At 37.5% G+C, this 27,086-nt stretch overlaps 2 protein-coding genes across 3 annotated transcripts; one reads left to right on the forward strand and one right to left on the reverse strand.

The window, feature by feature from the left end:
* Positions 1-25: 25 nt before the first annotated feature.
* Positions 26-25,192, reverse strand: LOC141901186 (mitogen-activated protein kinase 14A-like). 2 transcript variants are annotated; one of them, XM_074788296.1, is made up of 11 exons: positions 25,142-25,192; positions 9,788-9,917; positions 9,011-9,069; positions 8,467-8,578; positions 8,080-8,157; positions 7,716-7,830; positions 7,401-7,472; positions 6,928-7,007; positions 6,026-6,104; positions 5,612-5,785; positions 26-5,142 (listed from the first exon to the last, which is right to left on the reverse strand). In XM_074788296.1, exons 2-11 carry the CDS (start codon positions 9,800-9,802, stop codon positions 5,090-5,092), a joined length of 837 nt encoding a protein of 278 aa, XP_074644397.1. In that variant the 5' UTR covers positions 9,803-9,917; positions 25,142-25,192; the 3' UTR covers positions 26-5,089. The 2 variants fall into 2 exon arrangements, with proteins under 2 accessions (XP_074644397.1, XP_074644396.1); XM_074788295.1 differs by lacking the exon at positions 25,142-25,192 and adding an exon at positions 10,817-11,051.
* Positions 11,284-26,717, forward strand: LOC141901185 (uncharacterized). The gene is made up of 21 exons (XM_074788294.1): positions 11,284-11,375; positions 11,863-12,097; positions 13,287-13,439; positions 14,054-14,259; positions 14,588-14,828; positions 14,922-15,072; positions 15,824-16,053; positions 16,645-17,805; positions 18,130-18,291; positions 18,975-19,226; positions 19,715-19,936; positions 21,448-21,666; positions 22,231-22,410; positions 23,070-23,168; positions 23,282-23,374; positions 23,634-23,748; positions 23,909-24,039; positions 24,296-24,412; positions 24,867-25,030; positions 25,769-25,937; positions 26,624-26,717. The coding sequence occupies exons 2-21, from the start codon at positions 11,864-11,866 to the stop codon at positions 26,663-26,665; spliced, it is 4,341 nt and encodes a 1,446-aa protein (XP_074644395.1). The 5' UTR covers positions 11,284-11,375; position 11,863; the 3' UTR covers positions 26,666-26,717.
* Positions 26,718-27,086: the final 369 nt, after the last annotated feature.

Below are 27,086 nucleotides of genomic sequence, written 5' to 3' on the forward strand. Positions count from 1 at the left end.
TTGTAACATCATTTTATTTACTAGATAAGAGACTATAAAACTATTAATGCGTTTATTATATCGAACATAATTTCTATGATCATCGTTGAATATCTTAATAGTATACATTTGTATATACATGTACCACCATTTTTTTGATAAATACACCGTACGAATCAAACTAGATTTATTTCGTTTTCACTTTCTAATCAATCTTATGAATGCAATTGACAACGATTAATTCCATTCAAATCGAAGTAAACACCATTTCGCGAACTACATTGTGAAGTCCATCGTCGTTGAGAGATCCTGAGAGATTTTCTGTTTTACACAAATATGAATGAAATGATTTACGGCTATATTAGGTAAGTGAAATACATAAAAGTTTACGAAGAGACCTAATTAAATTTAGTCCAGCTTTACTCTGATATGAGTTCTGACCCTGAAATTGTTAGCCTTTGTCTAAGAGTTGGAGGGGATTTTTCTTTTGGCATCGACAGAGGGCCGAAGAAAACATTTTCGTCAGTGAACATATTTGTCTAATTTCTGTATGCTTAAGTGTTGATCTTTTGGGAACAAGAAAAATCCTCCTACTTTGAAAAAGTCAGATTTCCAGCCTTTTTCCAAAAACTTCAACTACTTAATAATCAATTTCTGTAAATTGAATCAACATCTACAAGAAATCATGTAAAAACATTGAAATATTTTGGGTTTATTTTTCTATTCTAATACACTATGGACGTATAAATGTAATTTATACGTCCATGAATACACTGAGCACACTAAAACGACTGTTGACAAGTATTGTTGATTGTTAAGCCAGGAACAGGGGTTGGAACAGGGAAGAAATCAAACCCCAATGGGAAGAAAATAGCCCCTCCAACTTTCGGTGAGTGTTCTTAACTTTTTTTATTTTGGGACCAAGAAAATTACTACGAAATAGGCCAATAGTTACGACTTATAAAATCCAACTTTGGAATGTTCGAAATTCCATTGAAAAAGAGAAGGTAAAATCTCTGGACTATCCAATATTCATCCGACTTCGGCCGATTCCACTTAGGCAAGGCTTGAATCACTAATAAAGTCCCAATCATACATTGATTCCGTGATAACTCGTTTAAACAAAGGCCACGACAACAAAACATTTACTCTGTCACAGCTTTTCTCTGTTTCTAGAATAGTAGACGATTAAGCACAGTATATACATACAACAGTGAACAGTTCATATAAAACTAAATTGCAGACTAACACCGATTATTTTTGATATCATTTGACCGCGACAATGCTCGTATTCACTTCAATTGCACTTTGAAAACGGTGAAAAATCACAGATTCGATTCACGTAGCACAATCAATTTTCACGAATGTTGCGTCGATTTCGTCGTAGCATCGCCATTCTGTGAACTCCGCGGTGAAAATAAGATTTACAAGAGATAACATATAGCGCTTGTGCATATCCGTTACCCGCGTGCAGAGAAAGGATTTAATCACAATCCAGATTATAGTTGGACCTGGGGGCGGCGAATGTCCAGCAGAGAGATAGTTTGTCGGATTGGCATTAATTCCGTATCGAAGCAGATTCAAGACGAACAGCGTTTTCAGCGATCCAATTTTCAAATCAAATACACATGTTTAGTACGCATTTCAAAGAGAATATACGTACGCAACTCTTTTCAGCAGTTTTTTGTTCAATCAGACAAATCAGCTCTCGAATCCCGATTCAATACACATTCTACCATAATATATTTATATATATACATTTTAACGCGAAAGAATAGTAGACAGATTATTCTAACGTAGCAACTGAATTCAAATTATTAGTTCCATACGGGTCATCATCTATACTAGCAGTATAATCCCTTCAATCGAAGCCCGAGATTTCATCGGGGCTTAGTGAGGGTCACAAGAAATACCAGTTACAAGCCTACAGTACATGGATATCTCTGAACTAATAATATCATCAAAACTATTCCAATGATATATGCATCAATATATGTTTCAATTATGCTACGTATAAGTAATCTGTAAATTCATGTATCAGTGACGTGCGTAGATTTGACTAGTAAGAATCGTAAGTATGTGACGTTACAGTTTTGGCCATGAAGTGCAACCCTGGTATGGAAATTGCCAGTGCATATGCATATTACTGGTACATGCCAAAAACATAATTCGCCTTTATTTTCTTAATTTTCTGAGCTTTCATTCGTAATCGTTACATGATTTTGACAGAAGAATCAATCAATCATTAACTAGAGGTCCAGGGATGCCACATCCACTCGGTGAAATGCTTGACAAGCTGACATGCAATATTCAACACCCCCTGGTGAATTACTATACAAGAATCAATGACCTTGAAATTGGCCAGAATCATAGACCAAATCATGAGCTACAGTTTTGCAACCGAGCATGGTTTACAAAATAAACATGTACCATCAGGTACCAAAGTAGAAATTTCACTATTCAACGCCCCCTGGTGAACAAATTAAGGATATCCTGAATGGACAAACTAACTGGCGGTGATTGAAAAGTGGACTCAATAGCCTGCTTGGGCTGTGGCTTAAGTGGGTTAAACTATTCTTATATACTAATTCCAATTGTAGGAGTAGCAAATGTTACCCTGTAAGACCTATTCTTATCTCTTGAACAAATAACTTTCAGACAAAATTCTAGGCATTTCTGACATTAGAATACCGAAGGGTAAAGCAAATGAAAGCAAGTTATGCTTTTACTCTTATACACAGAAAAACTGAATTCAATTGAAATATCTGCAGGCTGATTGAGGCATCCATGAATAAACTACAGAACGCATCGTGAACATTCATATTTCTAATACATTTACAGTCAATATGATGTACATCCATTAGGCACCATTGATTGTCAGAGAAATGTACATTACATACGGTACGAAATACAATAGCTCCAAGGGTAGTCAGTCACAAAAGATACTTTTGCGGCTGTTCCTAACAAGATCCTAGTGCAAGTAATCAAGGTAAGAAATCGCGAAGAATACATTAAGCAGCCTTCCAAAAGTAAAAGCATAATACACTTTAAAAAACCACCCGACATGTTCGGGGCTTAAACAATAACTTAATTAGATATTCTTGCTGCGTTCAAGCGATGAAGTCCTATGATGTATAACCGAAAACTATTTGTCAATTTCAGATGCTCATCGTTTCCACTCTATTGATGACACGGAATTACAATACTACATGTATCATAAGTCATATATATTCCACAGTACAATGTACTCTTAAAACTTGTCAGTTATGTACAATTTCAATGGATAATACACGTGCAATATCACCAAGACCAAAGGGTACAGTTATAATCTCGATACTGTTTCTCTCATTGAATATTCACCGTAGGTACAGGCGTACTGAGGAAATACAACACAAGATCTGTATAGATATATAACGATATATACGTAAATTAAATGTTATAATTGCCATAGTAAATTCTTGAATCTATTATAAGTATGATGACAGCCATTGATAAAATGTTTCGAAGAGCAAAAACTTTCCTGAAAGCTCGATTGCGATAGCGGAATGCCGAAGAGAAATAGACAAACCATCAGCATACCAGCGACGTGGAAATAATCACAATCTCTTGTTCTCGGCTCTAGTCTTTTTCGCTTTTAAGCTTGGTATTCACAAGCGGTTTCCAGCTAGCTTTCTTTCGGTGGATTATTCTGGCTACGTGAAAATGCCCTGACCGACAACAAGCACGAATGCGCATGGTCACCTGGAAAACCGATTTCAATACCAGCGGCACGAATTTTGGTGGCAGCGCTGGAAAACGCTGGGGCAAGCATCTTAATGAGCAGATGCCAGCCAGCAATCTCCAGCCGAAGAATTTTGCGGCAGCTGGGAAAAGCTAACTGGAAACTGCTTGTAAATACCACGCTTTAGTCATATCAACAATGAAATGAACACCGAGTTTACATGATATCACACACATATTTCCAATTCGAAATTATGACTGAACAACCAGGCACTAGTGACGATGGTTAATATGCACTTTACCATACATCATTCATAATTACTTTTAGACTTGCAATTCAAAATTCCTTAAGAACGTTTAGCATATTTTCATCGACAGAGCATAAATTGCAGTTGAAAAAGTTTTTCAAAAGACTTGAATTCACCAATATAAGAAGCGTTACACATACCGTATGTACAGCTAGACAAAACTGCCCAGAGGCAAGACTGAATAAACAAAATATGTTTGTTGTTCTTGAATTTTACAGTGGTACAAGCAGTACGTACATCTATATTCAACGACCGGGGTATATCATGTATAAAAACGTAGACTGAACAGAAACGTACAAACATCGTTACAAGACTAAAGCATTAATTATGTTTCTTTCGAATCTCTGACTGGCATAAATAACTGAATATCGTGAGTAAACATCGCTATATCGATTATCTTACGATCGTAAAAACATTATACGTATATCATATTGAGTATGATTACAATAATTGGATGCATTTTATCGAGGGATTTTAAACTTTTTTTTAACATGATTTTTGACCTTATTGAAAATGCGAAGTACCCATTAACAATTAACCAAATATAAACTTTTTTCTTGCGAATCACCAGAACGCGGGCTGCATTTCTAAGACAGAAGAGTGATAGGAAACTTCGATTCTAGTATTTTGAAATAAAGCTTTTTAGGCTTTCAACGATATTGCGGGATTTCACATTTAATGTTAGCTTATCGCGAAGATAATACGATTTCCGAACACTGGTACCGAAGTCCCGCTCGCATCTATAAATGCTTTCCGTACAAGTTACCAGGAACATTTCATCGAAATATGAAAGGAAAAGTTACCTAAATACTGAAAGCAATTTGTACATGATTTTCTATTTCGGCAATCGAAATATATCGTTTTCGATTTCACGCATTATCGCGGCGATAAGCTAAACACAACCATGTAGATAAAAGCTGCACCCATTGCGTATATTAACTTATTCATGTACACAAACACGGATAGTAAATGCGGCACTCCATGTCCTTCTTTTTTTTTGCGTGTCGACATCAATCATTAAACAACAAACATCAAACATGATGTTTAATCACAGCTTACTTCTCAGTCGTTCACCGCGCGATTTACACCATCGATGTGGGCGCCACGAACGACCGAATTTCTTTGTAGACCAGACCTGAAATATATCGCAATCGCAACACCGCAAATCAGCGAGAATGATTCTATATTAAATGACGAATAGTCAACGCTCGGTCATTGCTTTAAAGAGGTCAAAAGCACAATTGAAAACGGATGAAAGCCATATATCTACATCAAGGTGTCTGTTGGTTACAATTCATCATCAAATCTTTAGAATATTGTAGTTTTATTGCAATTTGAGATGGTTATGCATGTATCTAGGAAAACAGTAGTCTGAATAACCAGCTATTGAGGGAAAAGGGGGATCATTGTGAGGCCGCTCAATTCAATTCGGTCAACGATATATTCAAATCCAAAATAATGCTATTGATCCTAATATTATTATATACCGGAATAACTGATACGATTTATTGCCGGGTTACGTAATATATGTGTTAATTTTCAAGGCATCAATTAACGTTCATTAGTCTAGCTTTCCTGTTTATATAACTCGTAGATTCACTTACTTTTCCATTCAGGAATGTTTAAGTCCAGATTTTCGAACGATTGGTCATACGGATCAGCGGAGGGTTCGTCTGAAGGGTCATGGTATTGTTTCAAATAAGGATGCGCCAACGCTTCTTTCGCCGTCATTCGCTTATCGGGATCAAGCTCCAAAAGCTTTTCGAGCAAATCGACAGCTACAAAATCAACGACGCCAAGAGTTAAGCTACTGGTTGGCTAGTCGGGTTCTGGATCATTCGGTACCGACGAAAGCAATTTGGTTCATAATCATATTCTACATAGCATCAATTTTTATTGTCCAGAATAGTTCGAAATTCAGATCAAACGCAATCCAGATCAAAGGGGTTTTATTTTACCACTAATCTGAACAAATCTGCTGAGTCACATATACGCAGTGGTTTAACAATTGAACATACCTGTAGGATTGGCACCCAAGAAATACTGGGTAAATGATTTTTTTTCCATCTTAGGTAAAGATGCGATGTACAATCGTGCCTGAAATGGAAATCTATAATATTGAAACTGCGCTATTTCCTAATAATTTCTGGTATTTACCATTCACACAATCATAATACTGCCGAAGTCTGATTGGCTATGCTCAGGCTAACATTACTTCAAACATCACGCACACCAGCCTGTATCATCAATATCTCAGTTGTGAAATAATAGGCAAGTTTTATACATCATTAATCAACGCTATTGCGGCAAGCGAAATTCCACCATTATCCGCCAGGTTTACTGGTGTACCATATGACACCAACGCTGGATTAGTTCTCAAATTCAACTAACAACAATTTCTCGAATTCGATAGAAGATGCAGGGAAAATCGGGCCACATATGAACTCTAAATACGAATATTAGAGTTTATTTAGATGCGCAATTTGCCTAATTCTCCGATTGGAATACCGAAAAAGAAATCAAAGTTACACGAAAATGAACTAATTTTGATCGATTGTGTCTGGTATCTCAGTGTCGGCATTGGACGAGATAGCCGGCGAGCCGGTTTCCCGTTGAGTTATCCCCTCGGTTAAAGTTAAAAATAACTCTATTAAACTGGTCGCTAGATCGATGCCATTAAACATTTCTCACAAAATATCACGTGAATCGTGGTCAGATTTCCCATGGAGTTACCGCAAATTCAGCTTTTCTTTGCACAAAGATATTCAACTGGTTCTGGTTACCCCGCGTGGGAATCAGCAGACATAAGCAAAAAGACTATGACTATGTGTGATGTAAAAAATGCAACGCCAGTAAGGCTATATCCAGATGACGGGTAGCTGAAATTTCAATTCAAAACGAACAAAACAAGTCGCCTCACCTCATCGCTAATAATTCTTCTCATGAACCCGTCATCGGGCTTTCCAACAATTGACATAATACGCGACAACTGGTCGATATCTGACAGAAATTACGTTAAGGACCAATAATCAAACATTTGATATATTCTGGAAAAAATGCAGCTTCCAATTTGATATCACAATTCGATGAAATGCTCCCGATTCAACCTCATACCAAAAATTCCAAGCGCAGAATAATATTCATTCGCCCGACTTGAAAATGAGATACCAATAGTGGAAACATGTCGAAACGTTTCGTCTTAATATTTTCAGTGCTTTGCATTTAAAGCAAAACTTTACCATCAGTAAGACACTACCCGCGCTTTTGTTAGATCTCATAAATTGTAATATCATAAATACCATAACGACTGCAGATTCCTTTCACGTAGGTCGAGTACATTTGTAAAATCATTGTATAGATTAGAACATTTAATTTGTAATTATTAAAGGATACAGTCATTGCCAGGGAATATAGTTTTACCGGTCATCAATTCGGCCATTATGCAACCAACTGACCACGTGTCAACTGGAAATTAAGATAACGATATCAGTAATAATATCATCAAATGCGGAACCTACTTTGGTTTAAGTTAAACTCAAAACCAAATTTGTCAATAAAGGCCCCGGTGTACATTAATTTCTAGTGTCGCGTTAGTAAAACTACCTCAACTGAATATATTCTCAACTATGGAAATGAACCAAAGTTCTTATGGCCTTAGATATTTCAATGTTTGTAAAGAATTTCTATCCAAATTTTCATCTTAATTACCGGTCATATGATAATGCATCCAATTAAGCATGATTTCTGGTGCACGGTACCATCTCGTCGCTACATATCCGGTCATTTCGTCGTCAGCTTGTCGAGCGAGACCGAAGTCTAATATCTAAAACGAAACCAGATAATCTGGAGGCGCGAAAAAAAAAAAAACATTCTGCGTGGAAACAAGGAACAATGAATTTTGGAAGGAGTCATTTTACTACTCTGGTTTAAAAATGAGTTCAACCAAATAAACAAGACGTTCATTGACCTCGGGAATTTGTCGAGAAAATCGTTAGTTCCAGAGAGTCAGGGAAAATGAACAGAAGCCCCCACAGGCTAGCTGGGGACCACAGGAAATGTTGACGCCACTTACTCGAAGTTCGCAGTCTTCATTAACGGCAATGTTACTGGGCTTTAAATCCCGGTGTATGATACCAGCTGAATGAACATACTGAAAATAGAACAACGAACACACTTTAAGTCATTTTATTGGCAACAGGAGGGCCAGTTGCTCAGGAGTTGGTTGCTGTAAGAACAGACACACTGGTAGTGGCAACTTAAAACTGCATTGTATCCATTAAATGGTTAACTTGAATCAACTTTTCGACAATTTGCCCCAGGTTACCCTGGTGTAATTTTAAAATGGATGAGAGTGTTATGAACAATTTTAGGCAATAAGCCTAATCTTAAGATCTTAACGCAGAAAGTCTCATCCATAAAAGCGATCATTTTAGCGACACCTCTTCTCCAAACTACTGACCTTCAGACCACGCAGTATCTGGTAAACGAGAAACTGCACGTGGTCATCGCTGAGTCGTTGTGTGCGTATGATATTGTTCAAATCGGCTCCCATCAGATGAGTAACTAGATACCTGGATAGACGTAACAATACCAGTATAAAACAGTACACAAACAGTTGATAAAATAAGATATCATAGTACAGTAAATGAGAACTAGGCGATCGACTGAATTCGACTTGCGGAGCAAGGAACCACCCGCCAGGTGGCAACGGTGTGCATTCAAACATCGACATCGGGTTTCTACTCAAAATTCGATCAAAATCTATCCATTGCTTCTAAAATTCTGTGAATGATGAATAAAAATCATGCTATATCAAATAAACTACAGATAAACTAAAGATCAATCCGAGTTTATCTAGGGACGCGAGTCATCTTATTTTTCTAACGTAATAGTCAGTGATCAACTAGTCCTGTTTTGCATATGGTATTTAACAGGATGGCAGCTGTGGCGCCGAGTTCTCAACTCATAGATTAAGCTAGGGGGGCAGGCACGGATCAACTTACACATCTTGAAATTCTTCCAGCGTATCGTACGGTGTGAATAAATCTAACAAACCAATAATCTGAAAAATTTCAAACATAAGACGAGACTCGAGTAAGTTTTCGGTTTCGTCGAATTTTGCTCTAGAGAAACGAATATCTATAAGTTAACGCTGTTCTACAAGTTACTGCTGAACACTCCGTAAGATGAGTAATATTAGCAGGTACAACTTTTTGTTGCTAAATCAGTGAGTCGACCGGCACTGATTCCTGCCTGAATAGCATGGTTTCAGTAGGGTTCGAACACCTTATCCATCAAGCCACAGCACAGGGCCCAGTTGCGCAGTCGTGACTTAAGTCCAAAAGTGGCCTTAAATCTTAAGACTGGTGTTACGTTTTTAGATTGTCTGTAGAACTAAGTTGGTCTTAGACTGGTCTTAAGTCTATGCCATGACTATGCAACCAGCCCCCTGGATATCTCCAATATCATTAGTTAGATATCATCGGAACTACCTTTGTTATTACATCTAGGCAGACAGTTAATATCAGAAACAAGTGAAGTGACAAATACTGCGCAACGTTTAATCAGTCCCGATTTCTTTTTCTTTTTTGCAACGTGGTGCAGGGCCAAGTTTCACAAAAAAAGTTAACTCAAATTTTTGATGGTGTAATTGCTATTGGTTACTTCATGTTTTCACTGAGGACAAAAATTCAGGCCAAACCGATTTAGGCTTAAACTTTTCGTGAAACTGGGCCCAGGAGACAAGAATTTCACATACGTATCTTGACATGCTCACTTACATTTTCATGTTTCATGTGCTTCAGAAGTTTTACTTCTCGAAAAGTTCGCTTGGCATGAATCGGCGATTGGAACGGCCTGGCGAGTTTTTTTATCGCGACTTTCTGCTGAGTGAATGTATCAAAAGCCGATCTAGAAAATAAAACATTTGAAAATTGTTTACCAAGCAATAACAATAATCCATAAATGTGTAGGCCTAGAACGCCATTATGTTTAAAAAATGTTCACTGGCAGCACTTTTTGCGTGTCAGTAAATGACATCTATAAGTCAATATGCTTTAACAGCAATGTTTCAGAAACACAGATATGCTTTTAAACGCATTCTTCAGATCATCAATTTTGGAAATCTCTGAATCCAAAGAGTTCCATAATATGGGGCATCAAATACAAAGTCTGCCAAATGATCTTGGCCGGTATTAATTCCAGATTAGGAGATTGAAAAAATGCAAATTATCCGAGTTGATGGTCTGCTGGTAGCTGGCTTGTACTTCACCGAGTCGTGAAAGTGGCTTGTTCGCGGCGCTCTCCGTATACCGCATGTACTAGAGCTCGCGTGAACCACCCAGTCGCGCTGTCAGTGTTTTGTCGAAATTCCCGACTGGCGCTCAGTCGGCACTTTCACCACTCAGAATATTTGAATATTCATTATTAAGATAATAATTATCTAAACAGTTTATTCATTTAAATCGGTCGAGAACTGAATAATGACAATATAGGTTATTAGAGGTTAATTTGAAGATCACCGCGTATTTGGCTTCCGCAGTTTGAGGGCCAGGGGTCATGATAGTGATATATACCGCTAGCACCGGATCAAGTGAAGCTGGTATGACAAATGCACTGAAATGACTCATGAGTCATGACTGGCCCCCGCTTTAAATTTGAGCTGAATTGGAATTGTTCGTCGCGCAATTGCACTATCGTACCCCCTCCCAAATATTTCTCTATCTGCACATTCTAGGCGTATTTTACTTGTTCAGACATTTTTTACAAGCGGAAATCCCGAGTTGACCGTTGCTACTTTTTTGACTTACGAAACTTGTCCGTAGGCGCCTGACCCGACCGGCTGCAGGTCCGTATAACGCTCAGGAACCTCCCAAAGAGTTTTATTCAATTCTGTCCTGTAGAATCCCCCACGGAGCGCCGACTGGGCCATGATTATTGCAGGCAAAATATATTTCAGTTGCCCAACAAAATATCCTTCTTCTCTCTTTGGCTAAATTCTTCAGAATTAGTCGACCGCGGTGCGACCGGTGGCCGTATCGAACGTGCGCATTCCCTAAAATAACGACAATTACACGGAACGAAGCTGTATACAAAAGACGAATATGTCGGCAACTCTATTTCAAATGGTGTAAATGTTTTCATATTTTCGTTGATACAAATCGAGTCAGTTTGTTTCTACACAATATGTCATTTCGTCCTGAAAACCACCGGAAACCCACTGAGGCCCGCAATGTTGAATATTCTGGCAGGCGAGGATTACTCATCCTGGGGAAATCCCAATACGAAAAGTGTCACTCAAGTTTCATTTTGTTGAATGGATTTTGGAGGAAAACAGAAAGCTTAGGAAGGAATCACCGCGCTGGCGAGGTATTTTCGTTTATCGTCATCACTTTCATGTTTGAAGAAAAATAAAAATAAAACAGGATAATTACATTAATTTGGGCTACACCAACAAGAAATGATTGAAACTAATAACTATAGTTTTTAGTTTCAATCATTTCTTGTTGGTGCGTTACCTAATACTTCTGACATAGGGCTATGCAGACTTGAAGGCTCCACCTTTTACTATTCAATACTTTCCATTTGTACTATCACAAATAATGATTTTTTATGGTTGAAAAAACAAATAAACAGTCAAAATGTGCGGTAGTAGGTAGTCTGAATAGCTTTCGGATCCCCACCATAACAAGCCATTTTGATGAAGAAAATCGCACGAAATGTTGTGTGATGTGGTGTGGGAGAAAAATTATACAAGCTGAAAATATACTGAAAAATCACTAGGAAATGCAAAAGGCCCAAGCCAGAACATGGCCTTGGAATTAATCAGTTTTCATGGCTATTTTCTTTATGATAGTATGATGCTCGGTGACTTCAATCCACTTGATATGGCTTATTACAATGAGCCGGGTAATCAAACTGTCAGCCGCTGTCGCGAAGAAATCAAAGTGAGCCGAAAAAATATCGTTGCAGCTATGAGACGCGGCCAGCCACCTGATCCCGATGTCATCGCTTTGCTGAATATTGACGCTTCATTATCGGAAAAGTGTTCGATAATAGATATCAAAACTATTTTGAAGGATAACTGCAAGGTTAGGTGAAATCCGTAGTAATTCAGTGATTGAATACACAAGACAAAGTGTTTCTTTCAAAAAGATATGGTAGTACATAATTTGAAAGTAACTGTTGAACCTCCTAAAACATAGCGTAATAGAGACATGTGAAATTAAGAGGAAAATAAGGATGTAGGGATAAGGCTTAGCCGAATTTTTATCAGTCATTTAACTGTAGGAAGGCTAAAAGAAACTTTGAGATGTTGTTAGCAAAGGAAATAAAATCAGATCCAAAATCCTTTTGGAATTACATGAGGGATAGGACATCGAAACATGACGGTGCGAAGCTGGAACAGGGTGATGGAAAACCCTTAGTGTCTACGGACCATGAAAAGGCAACGGTCTTGAATGACTCCTTTGCCTCGGTCTTTAGTGTGGAAAATCTAATAGATATGCCAACACTCGATAGAGACCCAATCACCAATGTGCTCTCTGATGTGATTATCTCCTATGACAAAGTAAAGAATCTCTTCTCCGACTTGGATGTATCCAAAGCTGCTGGTCCAGACGGACTACACCCGCTCTGCTTGTCAAAGCTAAAAAATGAACTCGCCTACCCTCTATGTCTCATTTTCCAAAAGTCTATCAGTGAAATGGAACTCCCCACCCAGTGGAAACAGGCGAATGTTTGCCCCATTTTCAAAAATGGTCAACGCCACAAACCGACTAATTACCGTCCCATATCGCTTACTTCGAACGTCAGTAAGCTGCTTGAAAAGATTATAAGTTTCAAAAATGAACTTAAAAGTCGATTCTGGGAGAACCACCCCCTTAAATACGAACCATCATATGGAACCATCAAATGGCTTCGCTGTTCTACTTACTATAAGGCCTAGGTGCGGGGAGAGAAATCAGGAACCAATTCCAGAGTTCCAATTCATATTGAATTCAGGGTTTAAGAAAGATTCATTTTCGAATGCCTTATTCAGAAGATTTAGAATTTATGCATCTGTCCTGGATCCAGTTCCACAGTTGTTCGTTTGAGTTAATTAAGTTAGAATTAGTTAATTAGCAATGCGTTAACTGTGAGTCAAATTTTATCTCAGAAATCTGGAAGTGAGTCCTATTCAAAAAGCATGCTTTAATTATTCCATGCAACTACATAAATAAATCTCTTGATTTCGCTTTACTTTTGGACGTACTGGGAATGTTTATTCTGCTGTTTCAGAATTCTGACAGTCTCTTTGAAGTGTTACAAGCATTCGGTTTGCTCATCAGATATGGACTTAATCTTCTCAAACCGGAGAGCCAACGCCCTAAATACTGGAGGGCTGTCAAGTTTTCCAATGGGGCTTTCAAGGACAAAGTTGATAATGTGATGGTAAATGATAAATATGCTTGCAGTTCTAGTAAACCTTGATGAAGCTGAAATTATTATATTTAGTGAAATTTATTCATTCTTTATAATCTGCCAGAAATTGTCATTACTCAAAAACTTAATTCCTCATTAAGACATATCCCTAGTAGCACAAATATGTAGAGTCCTCTTTAGGTATTTTTGCTAGTAGGCAAATAGCTTTGAAGTAAAATTGAATTGCTATGCTATGGGAAATGATGAAAGTTTGTTAGGCTTATTTTCAAAGACTCATTTATGGAGGTCTTGCAGCCATGTGCTTTTTCCCCATGACTTGGGAATATTGGTTGGCAAACACAATTTCAACTGATTTACACGACAGACCCTCAAAGTTTGTGAATCCCCTGCCCACCTCCAGGACCTCTATAGTTACCACATGTGAAACCTTTGATATTTGCTAATTTTGTAGGGCGGGAACTCTTAAATAAAATCTTGATGTTCAACATCAACCTTTTAGTTTTTACAATACTGGGGCCAGTTGCTCAAAAGTTGGTTTGAGATAACTCTAACCAACTGGTCCCAGGGCTGTATGGAATTGGAACACGGTCTTTTCTCTAATATCAACTCACTTTGTCACACAGGGAACACGGGCAATCCTAAGCGAATACGGGTATGAAGTGCCCTTAAACGATGGAATAGCGTTCCCCACTGGCGTCGAACCCAATCCACTCAGCGTTGCTCTGGTCATCTGTGATTTGTTGATTTGCAAACAGGAAATATTGTTGTATTCGCAAGGTGAACACCCACACCCGCGGCATCTCGAAACTCTTATTCATAAAAGGGCGAGGTAAGTGTTTTAAAGTTACTGGTAATGAAATATGCAACAATAATCGTGAGTTCTAACAAACTCCAAACAATCCGCACAAAAGCCAAAGACTTTAGGAACTCCTTCTTCCCCAAAACTATCAATGACTGGGATAGGTGTATACGGGCTGAAATTATTTTTATCATATCACTGGGATTAAGGCTGGAAAATGAAGAAATTGAAAATGCAAATACCGGTATGAGCCGTGTAACACCTTTTCCTTATTTCTAGAGAATGGGGTGAGGGACCAAAATTTGTCGCCTTTTGGGCCTGTTTGTTCCGATGATAATTTCCCTCGGATTATTTTTAGAGTATTTCATCCCGACAAAACTTTATTCGAACCGATCATTCAAAGCAGCGTGCAACTACAAACCCAACGTTCTCACGATGCTGCTTCGCCAAATTCGAACAGATCACAATTCGACTGGATAGTTCCCATGGCTGAGAGAAAGTCGGACGATCCTTCGCCATTCATCAAATCAGATACTACTTTTAAGAATACCGATATGAAGCATCCAGCACCGGTTGGTGGTATACCTTTGCCTGGATTAGTAAGTAATTGCATATTTTTCATTTTCGTGTATTTTTTTCATTGGAGTTTTTAACTGTGTATGAAATTTGCGAATCTCTTTTTTTTCTGTTAGGTTGATAGAGTCAAAAATTTCTTCGTAAAACCGGATTCGATACCTGTGAGAAACGCTCCACCTCCAATACCTCCTAGACTAACATCTCCAGCCGATTCTAAAAAAGCAGTTCCACAAAAAATGCCAGAACCAATTCCAACAACCCCCTCTGGTATGTATTTCTATAATATGCATGATTTTACTTAGTAACAAATGCCTTTTAACTTATTTGCTACTATGGTATTAATTTGTCAAATCATTCGTATTAATTTTATGCATGTAGTTTGAGAATTGAATATGATTAAGTTAGTGCTGCCAACTGTTCCTGATTTTCAGTGTTTGTTACTGTTTTATCCTGAAAAAATACTGATTTGATTTGTTTGATGATGCATACATGAAGATCTTACTGTTGATTACTGATTAATTGATTAATAGAGGTCTAATAGGTTCTATTAAGTTATTTTAAAGTAAGTTATGACGCCTGTTGTTTTTGAACTGCACTGGCTACATCCAGAAAAACTAGTTTTATTGGTTTTAAAGCGTTAAATGGTCATTCCCCTCTGTATATGAAAGAAATGCTGTCTTTTCATAGACCTTAGTCGATCTCTTAGATCTACAAGATTTTGCCTCGTGTACCTTTTACTTAATGAAATTTCTTACAATAAATGTGCTTTGCCTCAGGGCTGCTCCAATTTTATGTAACAATGTACCTATTGATTTACTTAGCTGCATGGATATTGGTGAATCTAAGTCTCTGCTGTGAAAACTTAACTTTAAAAACAACATATCATTGATATGTGTTAGGATGATGTGTATGTTTTATGTACAGCTCTGCTAATATGCTCTACTATATATTATTATTATGACGGGCAAGGATATTTAGGGATACTTGATTATTAGTCAACGACTTGATCATTTTTCAGTTGCAGAAAACTTCGAGTACTGCACGATGTGCGGCACCGATACGGCGACGAAACGTTGCACCGAATGTGGCAACAGCAGATGCGACATTTGCGATGAACAGTGGCACAACCATTTCGTACGACGCGGTCACATACGAATCGATCTGTTTCCTCCGTTGACCGTGCACGATGCGATTACGGTCATTCCAAGCATCAGATTGAATCTGGAGGATTCGCAAGAAAATTCACTGGTAAACTAACTGGATAGGGGCCTAAAACCTTGTGGTAACACAATACCGGTACTGTTAAACATTTTGTGAAACGGACCGCTGCTCGCAGCGCTGTTCTCATACGGATATAGAATTGTGCTAGATATTCCATTAGCATTATTTATCCAAAACACTATGATCTACCGGTATGTGGGTAACACACAAAACCAAAATGTACTCTACCTTTATGGTAGATCTATTTTTAACGCTGTTCGACTTTTTAAGGATATGTAACCTACTGGGTGTTATTACGGCAGGCTGACACATCTACAATTTAATATGCAAATATTCATAATACTTAATATACGTATCTTAGTACATGAAATACTTGATGATAATGATAACCATGATAATGGTAATAACAATATGATATTACTAGATTTCTTGTGTTGCAAGATATATTAAGTATTATGAATATTCCCATAATAGATTGTAGATATGTATCCTTATAATTTGTATGACTTAAATCAGGGAGACATATAGATTCAGTTCAAGATGCAATTCCTTGGTAATAAATTGATAAGTGTAGGTTGCTTCGGTTATCTGATCGACTATATTCATTTACTTCTGTAGGCTTTTCAATCAACTGGCTATCTTCAGAATCCGCAAAGCAAGCTACCGATGAGAAATCTCGAGGAAAACCATTCTGGCCCAAAAGCCACACCACCGCCACCTCCGGTAAAAGTGAGCGAGATGGAAAAGCATAACTTCATGAAACACCTGACGCGATGCTTCGTGCTGTTGTGCGAGAATACCACAGAATACGGCGACTATGAACAATTGCTAGACCAACTCGTCCAAGACCCATCGTACCAAGATAACCCAGAGTACACGAAAATGACCCGTCTAAAAGATGATTGCAAACGAAGAATTTACAAGCTGATGGAATCGTTCGAAAAAATGAAAAACGATTTCCAATCCAGAATGGAAATCGACAAAGAAGCAGATGACAGTACATACGTGAACATCCATTTTTCGAGGGATGAAAAAATGCCATATGCCCAGAAAAAGCAGGAATTCGATCGTCTGGTTAATGATAATGCCTTCTCTACCGAATTGATGCCAACCTTGTGTAAGTTATTGGATTATACGAAGGATGTCGTTAAAAATGCAATCGCGCAAGAGCTTCGTATTCACCTTCAAGAAGTTAACCGTAGGATTGACGAAGTTACCGATTCCGATGAGGCGGAGTTGAGGGGACTTCGACGAAAAAAAGATCGATTCGAAGCGGAGCTTAAAACGATTAGTGCAAAGAAAAAACGAAGTTTCGCAGCCCGGTTTTTCTCTCGAGATGAATCCGGTTCTAGCGATGAGTACTACGACGCAAAGGAGGATTTTCAAAATTCACCTAAACCTAAACCGAATCGTTCTTTACCGAATGAAAAAGTCGCTACGCCAAATCTACAAACGAATGATAAACCTCCTTCGAAGAGTGCCCCACAATTCGTGCGCACTAATAATATCAGTTTGGATTCGAAGAAAACATTTCATACGACTGCTGATCGAAATTCAGTTGCGAATGATTGCGAAGTGACTGATGGTATTACGCATGATGAGCCACCCATTGCAGTAGCTGAAGATTTTGTTTGGGAATGCGTCTATTGTACATTCCACAACTCCTCATCAAGTAATACCTGTGATATGTGTATGAAAACTAGTCCAAATCCTCGGCTCGTCAAACAACCAAAGCCGTCACCAGAATTGCACCATCAAAAGCGACAGCCCAAAATTCCAGTAAGCCTTATGTTACAATAGTTAAAAGCATTTGGTGATTGTCATCAGCCATAATTGATACACAATATCTAGTTGCGTTGTTTATGAATAATCATTACGGTTTCACTAATTCTGAATGCAGGGAATGTTTCTATAGACCAGCTTTACTGTGACCCTCCTCTAACAAAGCAAATGAACCAACAATATGTTTACGAGGATTTGTTTTCATTCAAAGATTGTTTATATGACTGGCCTCAGTTTATCTAAACACTTCGCTCCAATCTGAGGAAGTCAATTCAATCGATCTTCAGTCTAAAAACTCCTTATGTTTCTTTATGATTTCAGTTAAAACTTGAGATTCCCAAACAGAACGAGCCTGAAAATAAAGCCGCCCAGCAGTTGCCAACTCCTTTTAGTGCTGGGAAACAGAAATTTCAGTATATGGAAAAAAGGCGCCAAGAAGAGGAGATTTATCGACAAGGGAAGGAGTTAGTACAGTGCCTTCGTGTAAGTTCGCGCTTTCTTCAATAAAGGGTTCTTACGGGTTTCCGAAAGTCTTGGAAAGTTTTTGAAAATGGGAAATGAAAATTTTCCTTCTATTTTGAATTTTAGGCTTTATGTCTAAATCTCTTACTACACATTGATAACAAACTTTATGAAGACACTCCGTCGATGGTATTGATAATTGGCTCTTATTTACTTAGAAAACCCCTACGTTATCTGGTCTAGGTTGGCGATGTGTAACGTAGCGGTTTGGAAACTTAAAATCTGGTTATGCAAAAATCTTATTGACCCATGAGAACCCTCAGGCGCGTTGGAAGCAATTTTTCATTGCTGCGGCCAAATACCGATTTTGGACAGGTTCTAAATATTGCCGCAGCGAATTTACTTAATTTCTTCGAAGACGTGGTATTCAAAAAAAAAAAAGTCATTCAGTAGATTATTGCCACTGCTTTCGCCGCTGCAGTCGCTGCACTTCCAATGCCACTGACCCTGCAATGAGAATGTCATTGACTAGACATGATAGTTTTAAGTTCTTTATACGGGTAGGTTATAGATTTCTGAAAATTGATGTATATCGTGTATATTGAGTTTGGTGAATATAGCTGAACCATGTCATCACTATTAAACACCACTCCTATCAATCGGAATGTCATTGTTAAGATATTATGTGATGGTTCCTTTTCCAGAACTTTGAAGTCAACTCGAATCTAACGATCTATGAGATCGAAACTCTTTTGGCGTGCGTCGCCGACGATGTCTCCCCCATCGAGATCCGCACGGAAATTTGGGAACAGATGCTCGAACTTCAGATGCATCGAGTGAATTCTGTGAAGCATAATCTCGGAACGTTCACGAAAAACGAAATAAGAGATTATTTGATCAAAACGAAGAACGCTGACGAATCTGTTCAAATGTGTCTTGAGGAAAGAGGAAAACTGGTAATTTTCAATGTATCTATTCTTTAACACGTTTGCTGCCAGCTATGAATATACTCGTACTTTTAGTTCTGTCACCAGTGGCACTACGAATATGGTTGTAGCTGATTCTTCCTATCTACAGTTTGATATTTGCACTCCGGCACAGGTGAATGACACAGTTCCTGATTGGCTAGTACTTTGAACCAATTCTGCTTCATGCTCATCGGTCAATTTTGAGCAAAGGCTGACCATGTAACAGCTCCAGTACCAACCTACGAGTGTATTTATGGGCGATTTGGGGCAGCACTGTATTATCAAGCCAGCAGCAAATGTGTTAAGACCTTGATTACTCACAAAAAATATTAAAAATACTCAGAAAATCAGACAAATTTCTGGTTCATCTATATATATATCAATAGCGGTAACAAGACAAATGAACTTGGCTGTTGCTGTATGTACAGTACCGGTAATGGTATCGATGATATTTTACACCTTACTTGAAATTGTAGATTGATATGATGAAAGGGCTGTTCAATCACATCACGGCAGAAAATATTATCCATGCAATAGAGGAAAGTTGCGGCGATGAAGATCGACTGTTGGAAACATTGAGCGGCCAGTGTTTACAACCGCTCGACACGTACATATGGGGCCTGGATGAATCGAGTGCACCAATCATTGAACAAGCGCAATTCATCGAATTCATCTTCGACAAACAACAACAAGTCGAGGTAAAGCATGATATAAAGATTGTTGTTAACCCGCGAAATGGCTGTTTGGCAAAAATGAAGGCTACGATTTCTCTTTGGAAATAAGCTAAAATATTTTAGAAAATAAGAATGATATCGCACTGACAACCTAGAAAAGGATTCCAATAGATAAAGTGTCAACATTCAGCAATAGATCATGGGCATATTTATGTTTCTACGCTTGCTAGATGATGCAAAGTTTTTCTGTATAATTTTGAATATATATATAAACAAGAAAATTAACTTTAATAAATTATTTGACGCCTGCGAAAAAATGTAGAATTTCTGGGATAAGCTAATGTGGAATTGCAAATTTGAAATCGAAGTTTTAAGAAATTTGGGGAATTATGAGATTTGGCGATTGGGCAGATGATACAGTCTTCGACTGGTCTAATTAAAAAAAAAATTGTCAACTTGTGACCGACTTCGATTCACTTTTGCTCTAAGCTTGTCTGTTACTTCATTGCCTCCATGGTTGAAGAAAGAGCTCTTCTGATGTCTGCTTCATCATGACTTCGAGCATATCGTGTAGCCAGCCGGCCCGGTCCCGGGCCCGGTTGGGTTTGGCTGTCACTCGATATCCTAGACTTGAGTCTGGGTTGAAGTAGACATCGTCATTTAAATAACTTATTCATGTTATTCTGTATGAATTACCCATGTGTCTTGTATTTTGTATTTTCTTATTCTAAAATTTGTAACTTTATTGAAATTGGGAATTTCATCCCGGAATTTCAATGTAATAAGGATCAATAAAGTATTGAATTGAATTGTCACCTTATACACATGCCATCAGTGGACGCGGAGCCGTATATGACAGCTATGCTATCATAGATTGTTAATCTCATGAAACCTGCATACCCCTAATATCGAACATATTTTCTAAAACATTTGAATATTGAAATTATTTGTTTACACGTTTTTATATAGACTGCTTGTAGCCGCCGATGAAATTCACGCCGGCCCTACTCAGATCGTAGATAGCTTCGTCATTCCACTAGCATCCCCATGTCAGGGTCTGACTTTTATATCAGACTTCCAAATCGTGTATACATCCGCCATTTAACCGAATAATCCGATTTACTTATCATTTCTATTTATGCCTGCCGCTCCTGATATAATCATACATCCTTTACTATTACAATACGTCTTATCATGATATTCAATGCAATATAACATTTCAACGTTCAAATAGAGGTCATTATATAATCACAGGGAGCCATTCTACATCTTTATCAATAATATTTTGCCAAATAGCTTGTATGTGTACACATAAACCTGTGACGTTTTGCACATCGATTTACGGTTGTCGTTTGTAAAATGACGCTGAATGGTTAACATTGTTTAGGTTTCATAATGGTAACGTTTTATAAGGCGTCAAAAAATATTTGAAAAAAAATTTTAATGCTGAACCAGGCAACTGGGACCTGTTAACGTAAGTAAAATAATGAAGGAAAGGTTTTAACGGAAAAGTCTGCTATTGATATTCGTTGAAGCGACGGACGAGAGCCATACTCATTGAGAGCGATTTGAAAAGCTGGGGCCGTGCTGGTTTAGTCGTCAAGATTATAGATGACCATGCAGACGAGTTGTGTGAGAATGTTGAACTTTCCGATATCATCGACGCTGTTCGCAATTGCGGAGATGTCAACAGGTCATTAGATTACCTCAGTCAAGATTGTGAACTATGCTATAGCGCCTGCCCAATGAATAAGGTAGGTTGATAAAGACAGAATAGAATCACAACTACCGTATATAACAATTCATCCTTGAAAATAGTATATTTCGATGCAATCGTTCACAGTTACTTCAGCTTCATCAGGTATGATGTATGAAATAAACTATGTTCAGAAGGGCATATAAGCCCACAGCAGAAATAAATAACTGCCAGTATTTGTGATATGAATACAAGATTGCAGATCAATAGGTGTGACAATAAGGCATTTTAGAATATATTGAGGGTAGATGAGGCATCACTAGCAAATAAATGTGAGTTTAGTTTAGGTTGGCATGATTTTATGTGTACGACCTCCCTGATTGAACATTCAAAATCACTATTTCCACAGTCCAAAATAGAAAAATAATGACAGGTTAAAATAAGTGTTTACATACTGATAAATGATCATGATTTGTGCAACTGAAACTAAACTTCACATTTATTCGCTAGTGGTGCCTCATATATCCTCAATATATTCTAAAAAGGTTGACATTTCTCATTTTGGGTCATTGAACTGTGCGTTTTTGTAGAATTGTACAATGTAGTTTTACATTTCATTTAGATACGATCGTTAAGCTGCTGTGATTGCAAAATTTGTGCCAGCTGCATGCGACAGAATTTCGAACTGAAGATCAAAGAAGCCAGTATACGGGTCAATAAGCTCATGTGTCCTGTCTGTGAAAGTCCAGGCATGAATGACAAAACGACAGTTGAAAACTACTTCATGATGTTAGATCTCCTTGTAAGTAACGATATTTTGTTCGGGCATTTTGAACTGTCCCTACGACCCGTTGATTCCTTAAAAACTCCTTCTAGATGGAAAATGCTTTTAAAGGTGCTTGAAACTCCTTCAATTTGAGCAAAGTACCCAAAAACCCCTTTAATGCTCCTTCAATTTTGAGAAATAGGCTTAGAAATTTGTATCTAGTTTGTAGTTGTTAAGTAAACTACTCCTAAATCGGTACAGTTGGAAACAGGATTTTTTTTTCTTATTAGGTGGTTACCAAATTAGAAACCTTAGTTATCTTCAAAGCTATATTGACTACACTTGGTACACAGTCACTTCGCACTTACCGGGGTTGTAGCTCATTTTGATCCACATATCTAATTAATCTGTTGACCCTTCTAGGTGGTACTTCTACTAAATAACCTTATTTTATGACCGATTACGACCTTAATAGTACGGTCATTTAAATCAGCAAGACAGAAAATGCATTATCCGCTGCTTTGCGGCTATATTTTCCAATATAAGATTCGCAGAGCAACAACAGTACTTTTAATGTATGTGGATTTCTTGTACCTGGTAATACTGTTACTAGACTATACCCCATTTCTTATTATGCACATATTTACAAATAGATTGTGTACCGGCATTTGTGAGTTTCGAATCTAACTTTTCAGCTTCAAAACTTATTACCTATCGATCTACATCGCAAATTCCAAGATCGATTGACCGAATGGAACTTGATGAATGATCCCAATTTCCGCTGGTGTTCTCATGTGAGTTGCTATTCGTGCAAAAGCAGAGCGTGTTTAAACTCTGGCTTGAGCTACTAAAATGACATGTTTGTTTGATTGATATGTCTATCCTTTCTCGTGCATATCGTTTATAGTGCGTGACCGGGTTTCTGTACGTACATCCACAACAGCTCAAAATGACATGTCCAGAATGCCGAAAACATACATGTTTCGAATGCAAAAAACCGGTAACTTCTAAAAAAAAATTGCTTTAACAACTGTGAACCCAAGAAGTTGCAGGTGATATTGAGAAGTTCCACCAGTTTGTGTATCAATCGAAATAATTATGAAAGATGTATATGTGGATATGAAAATGAATTTTTGGTTGGTTTCTACGCAATAGGTGGTTTTTCTCAACACACAGTGAAATTAAAATTTTCATATTCCCAGTCACAATTTATCGTGTTCTCAGGGCCTAGTAGCTTAATTTGATTGATTCTTTTTAAGTGGGAAGATGCCCATGATGGTATAACGTGTGAGGCCTTCAGCGAATGGAAGTTGCTGAATGATCCAAAAACTCAAGGCATTGGACTCGCTAAATATTTGGCTGAAAATGGAATAGGTGAATTTTATCTCATCGCAGATGTATGCAATGAAATCAGGAAAGCTCTGAAACATTGAATGAAACGAATATGGCACCCTCGAGCTTAATAATACCCTATCATAGAATACGTAGTATTTTCTACCCTAAAGAGTCGCATGTATTTTGACCTTATTTTTAGATTGCCCAAATTGCAAGTTCCGATATGCGCTTGCCAAAGGTGGCTGTATGCACTTCAAATGCCAAAATCCGTCGAAAATGTGTGGCTTGGAGTTCTGCTGTGGTTGCAATAAATCTTTCGCAAGATCACAAGTAAGCACTTGATAGTTTGCATAGATTTGTGGAGCAGTTTAACAATTCGCTGGCTGAGATTGGTTCAGATGTTTTGAAAATGCTGAATGAAATTGATGAAATAAATAGGGCTTATGTCAAAATGTTTTTCAGATAGTGTTTATGTCCTGAATCGAATGTTTTAAGTGAAATGATGCTTTTCGTTCTGTCACGAATTGACAGTAAACTAAAAATTCTGAATGGTAACAGGTTGATAATCACATCGATTTACTTTCAGGCATGTACGTTCGGCAAGGAGCGTTGTAAAAATCTCGGCATGCACTGTCACCATCCACGGGACTGTTTATTCTATTTGAGAGACATGGAAATTGTTAAGCTGCAGGAATTATTAACAGTGAGTGTCCATTGTGAAAAAAAAACACTTTTCTTTAAAATTTTTTCCAGTATCGTGATATCCATACATCCCAAATACCTAATTCATTCAGATACCATTTCCAGTATTTCAAGTTTAAAATGACAATCTATTCAGGCCAAAGATACCATTTTTTTATGGTTCTAGTACAGAGTAAAAGTGCCGTGTATCATCTCTAACTTCCAGTGCGAAATTAATTTTGACTTATGATAGGAAATGACCACTCTGCAACAGTATTACTAGTAATAGACGCTTAGATAAGTGAAAGACCTGTACTGTGGACCACGTGTAATGATATGGTTAATACAAATAGGCATAAACTAATTGATGAAAATAACAACAAACTGTATGCAGAGCTTATTTTCAAGAAAACTCTAGAAACTTTACCTGTAATATTATAGAATTATGAAATGTAACTTCAAGAATTATTTTGCAGAATAATGATGTTGCCTTTGAACGAGATGAAGTTGAGGCAGCAGCAGACGCCGACAAGGTCATTACTTGTCCGGTGATGGAGCAACATGAAGTGAACGTGCAAGGAGAGATCCAATTGAAGGATGAGCCGTGTGGCAAAGATATTCAGGATGCTGGCTTGTGCATGTTAGTATTAAGCACATGTCGTAATGCCGGAATCATTCAAAAAATGACAGAACGAGTCTAAATACGTAGATGAGACACACAGCCTTATTGGGTAGCATTGGAACCACTTACCAGAAAAAGGATTTCCCAAAATAATATTTGTATGGAAATTGTAGTGGTTCTAGTTGTCAGTACTGAGAAAAGAGTCTTCTATACATGTATATATATATGTATACGTATTGGACAATGCAAAAGAACTTTATTGAACTCTAAAATTTTACAATAAAAACAAAACATTTGGGTAAATTTCAATAAAGCACAGACAGGTAAAGAAAATTACACAAGTATCATACAATACAAGTTAATGTAGTTATGATAAAATAAAAAAGTCAAACAAAGTACAAAATTATCAATGTTTCAAAGAGATGGCAGCACTGTAGCCTTCATGTATCACTCACAGGGCTCTGACCCGTGAAACCGGGATCTGAGGCCAAAGCCCCCTGAACCATCACAGCGAACGGGGAAAGCAGGTACATAGCAGGGCCCTCCAGTCAGACCCCTGGGTGATCGTTAACACAAAGACCCTGTTTCTCATGTCTGTTATGCGCTGGACCAAAAATCCTCTTCATGTATTTTTGGCTGGACCTAATTGCAGAAAAGATTATCAATTTTTCAAATGTAAAACGAAAAAACAAATCATGTTATTCTTTTAACAGAATACATGAATATTTGTATGTTTACCGAATGTGATATTTTCAGGGTACATTATAAAGAGTATCTGGTGAGTTTGATCAACAAAAAGAACCTTGATCCAGTCGATATTATGGCCAAGGATGAAATGTTGACCATTGTTAAACGTCACTATAAACAAGAATTATTGGAACTCGAAGGAGAAACTCATGCAGAGTTCATGGATAGACTCAAGCGGGTAATTAAATCATTTGAACATAGTAGCTTTTATACCTATTTTCTATTCTTATTGAATATAGTCAACAATCCAGCCTATTAGGTTTTCTATGAATAGGTAATCTATCTGTTTTCAAATATAACGATAGGTCATGCCCTATGCAGACAGTTCAAAGTTCACCAAATTTAATGTAATCCACAGTGTGGATTGTCTCTTGTGTATGTACGCATGAATATTTTTAGCTTTGAGAAAAGTATTTCTTCAGGGTTGATAGTTTGTAGATCCTGAATTGGCATAAAACAAAACTAAATGCCATCTATAAGAGCCATTGAAAACAAAGGTCTAAACTTTGAATATGAAAACATTACCAAATTTTTGTCCTGACTTTTCGGAATATAAGAGCCATTGAGAAGGACGATCTGAATGTAGAATATAAAAATGCAACAAAATTTTTGTCCTGGCTTAAACAATTATAGTTCAACAATTCCGATGTATTGATTGTATCATATAAGAATCTTAAACCTAAAGAGAAAATTTGATTGCTACTAGAAACACAGAATACTAGTTTCACTGGGAGAAACAATTATGACACTCAAAATTTTCGGTTCTATGCTTAGAGTAATCATTTGTCAAAAGATCTATGTAAGGTGTGGTATGTTTGGAGTTTTATGTGGTATGTTTCGTATACTTTCTTTTGAACGTTTCAGTACATAACGACTGAAATACCGCTGGAGAGACGCAAGAACTGATTGTAAAGATCGTGAAAACGAACGATTGAAGAACGATTATGATGGACCCATCGAATACATGACCTTCAACAAACAAACATGACCTTCCTCGCGCTGCGAATAATTGTTCATTATCATCCAAGCAAGACTTCATCCAATTTTCCGTACCCGCGGTATCTAAACTCGAGTGAAATATATATTTGTAAGATGAATGTTAAATTGTACGTGGAAATATCAAAACAAAAGGCTGTTAAAATTATTTGCCTTTGTATTAGTAGGGAGAATTGTGGCTCACATGTTAACAAAGTCTGATTATTTGTAGTTCATTTGTAAGTGTTCGATCAATGTTATGTACTGAGTACAATTTATCAATATACTTAATGTTTTAGGGCCTGTTGATTCGGTGCCACCACTTATACAGCTGTATATGAACTTTGATTAT

This window comes from Tubulanus polymorphus, chromosome 3 (assembly GCF_964204645.1).
Source record: "Tubulanus polymorphus chromosome 3, tnTubPoly1.2, whole genome shotgun sequence".
In the NCBI taxonomy this organism is placed as follows: Eukaryota; Metazoa; Nemertea; class Palaeonemertea; order Tubulaniformes; family Tubulanidae; genus Tubulanus; species Tubulanus polymorphus.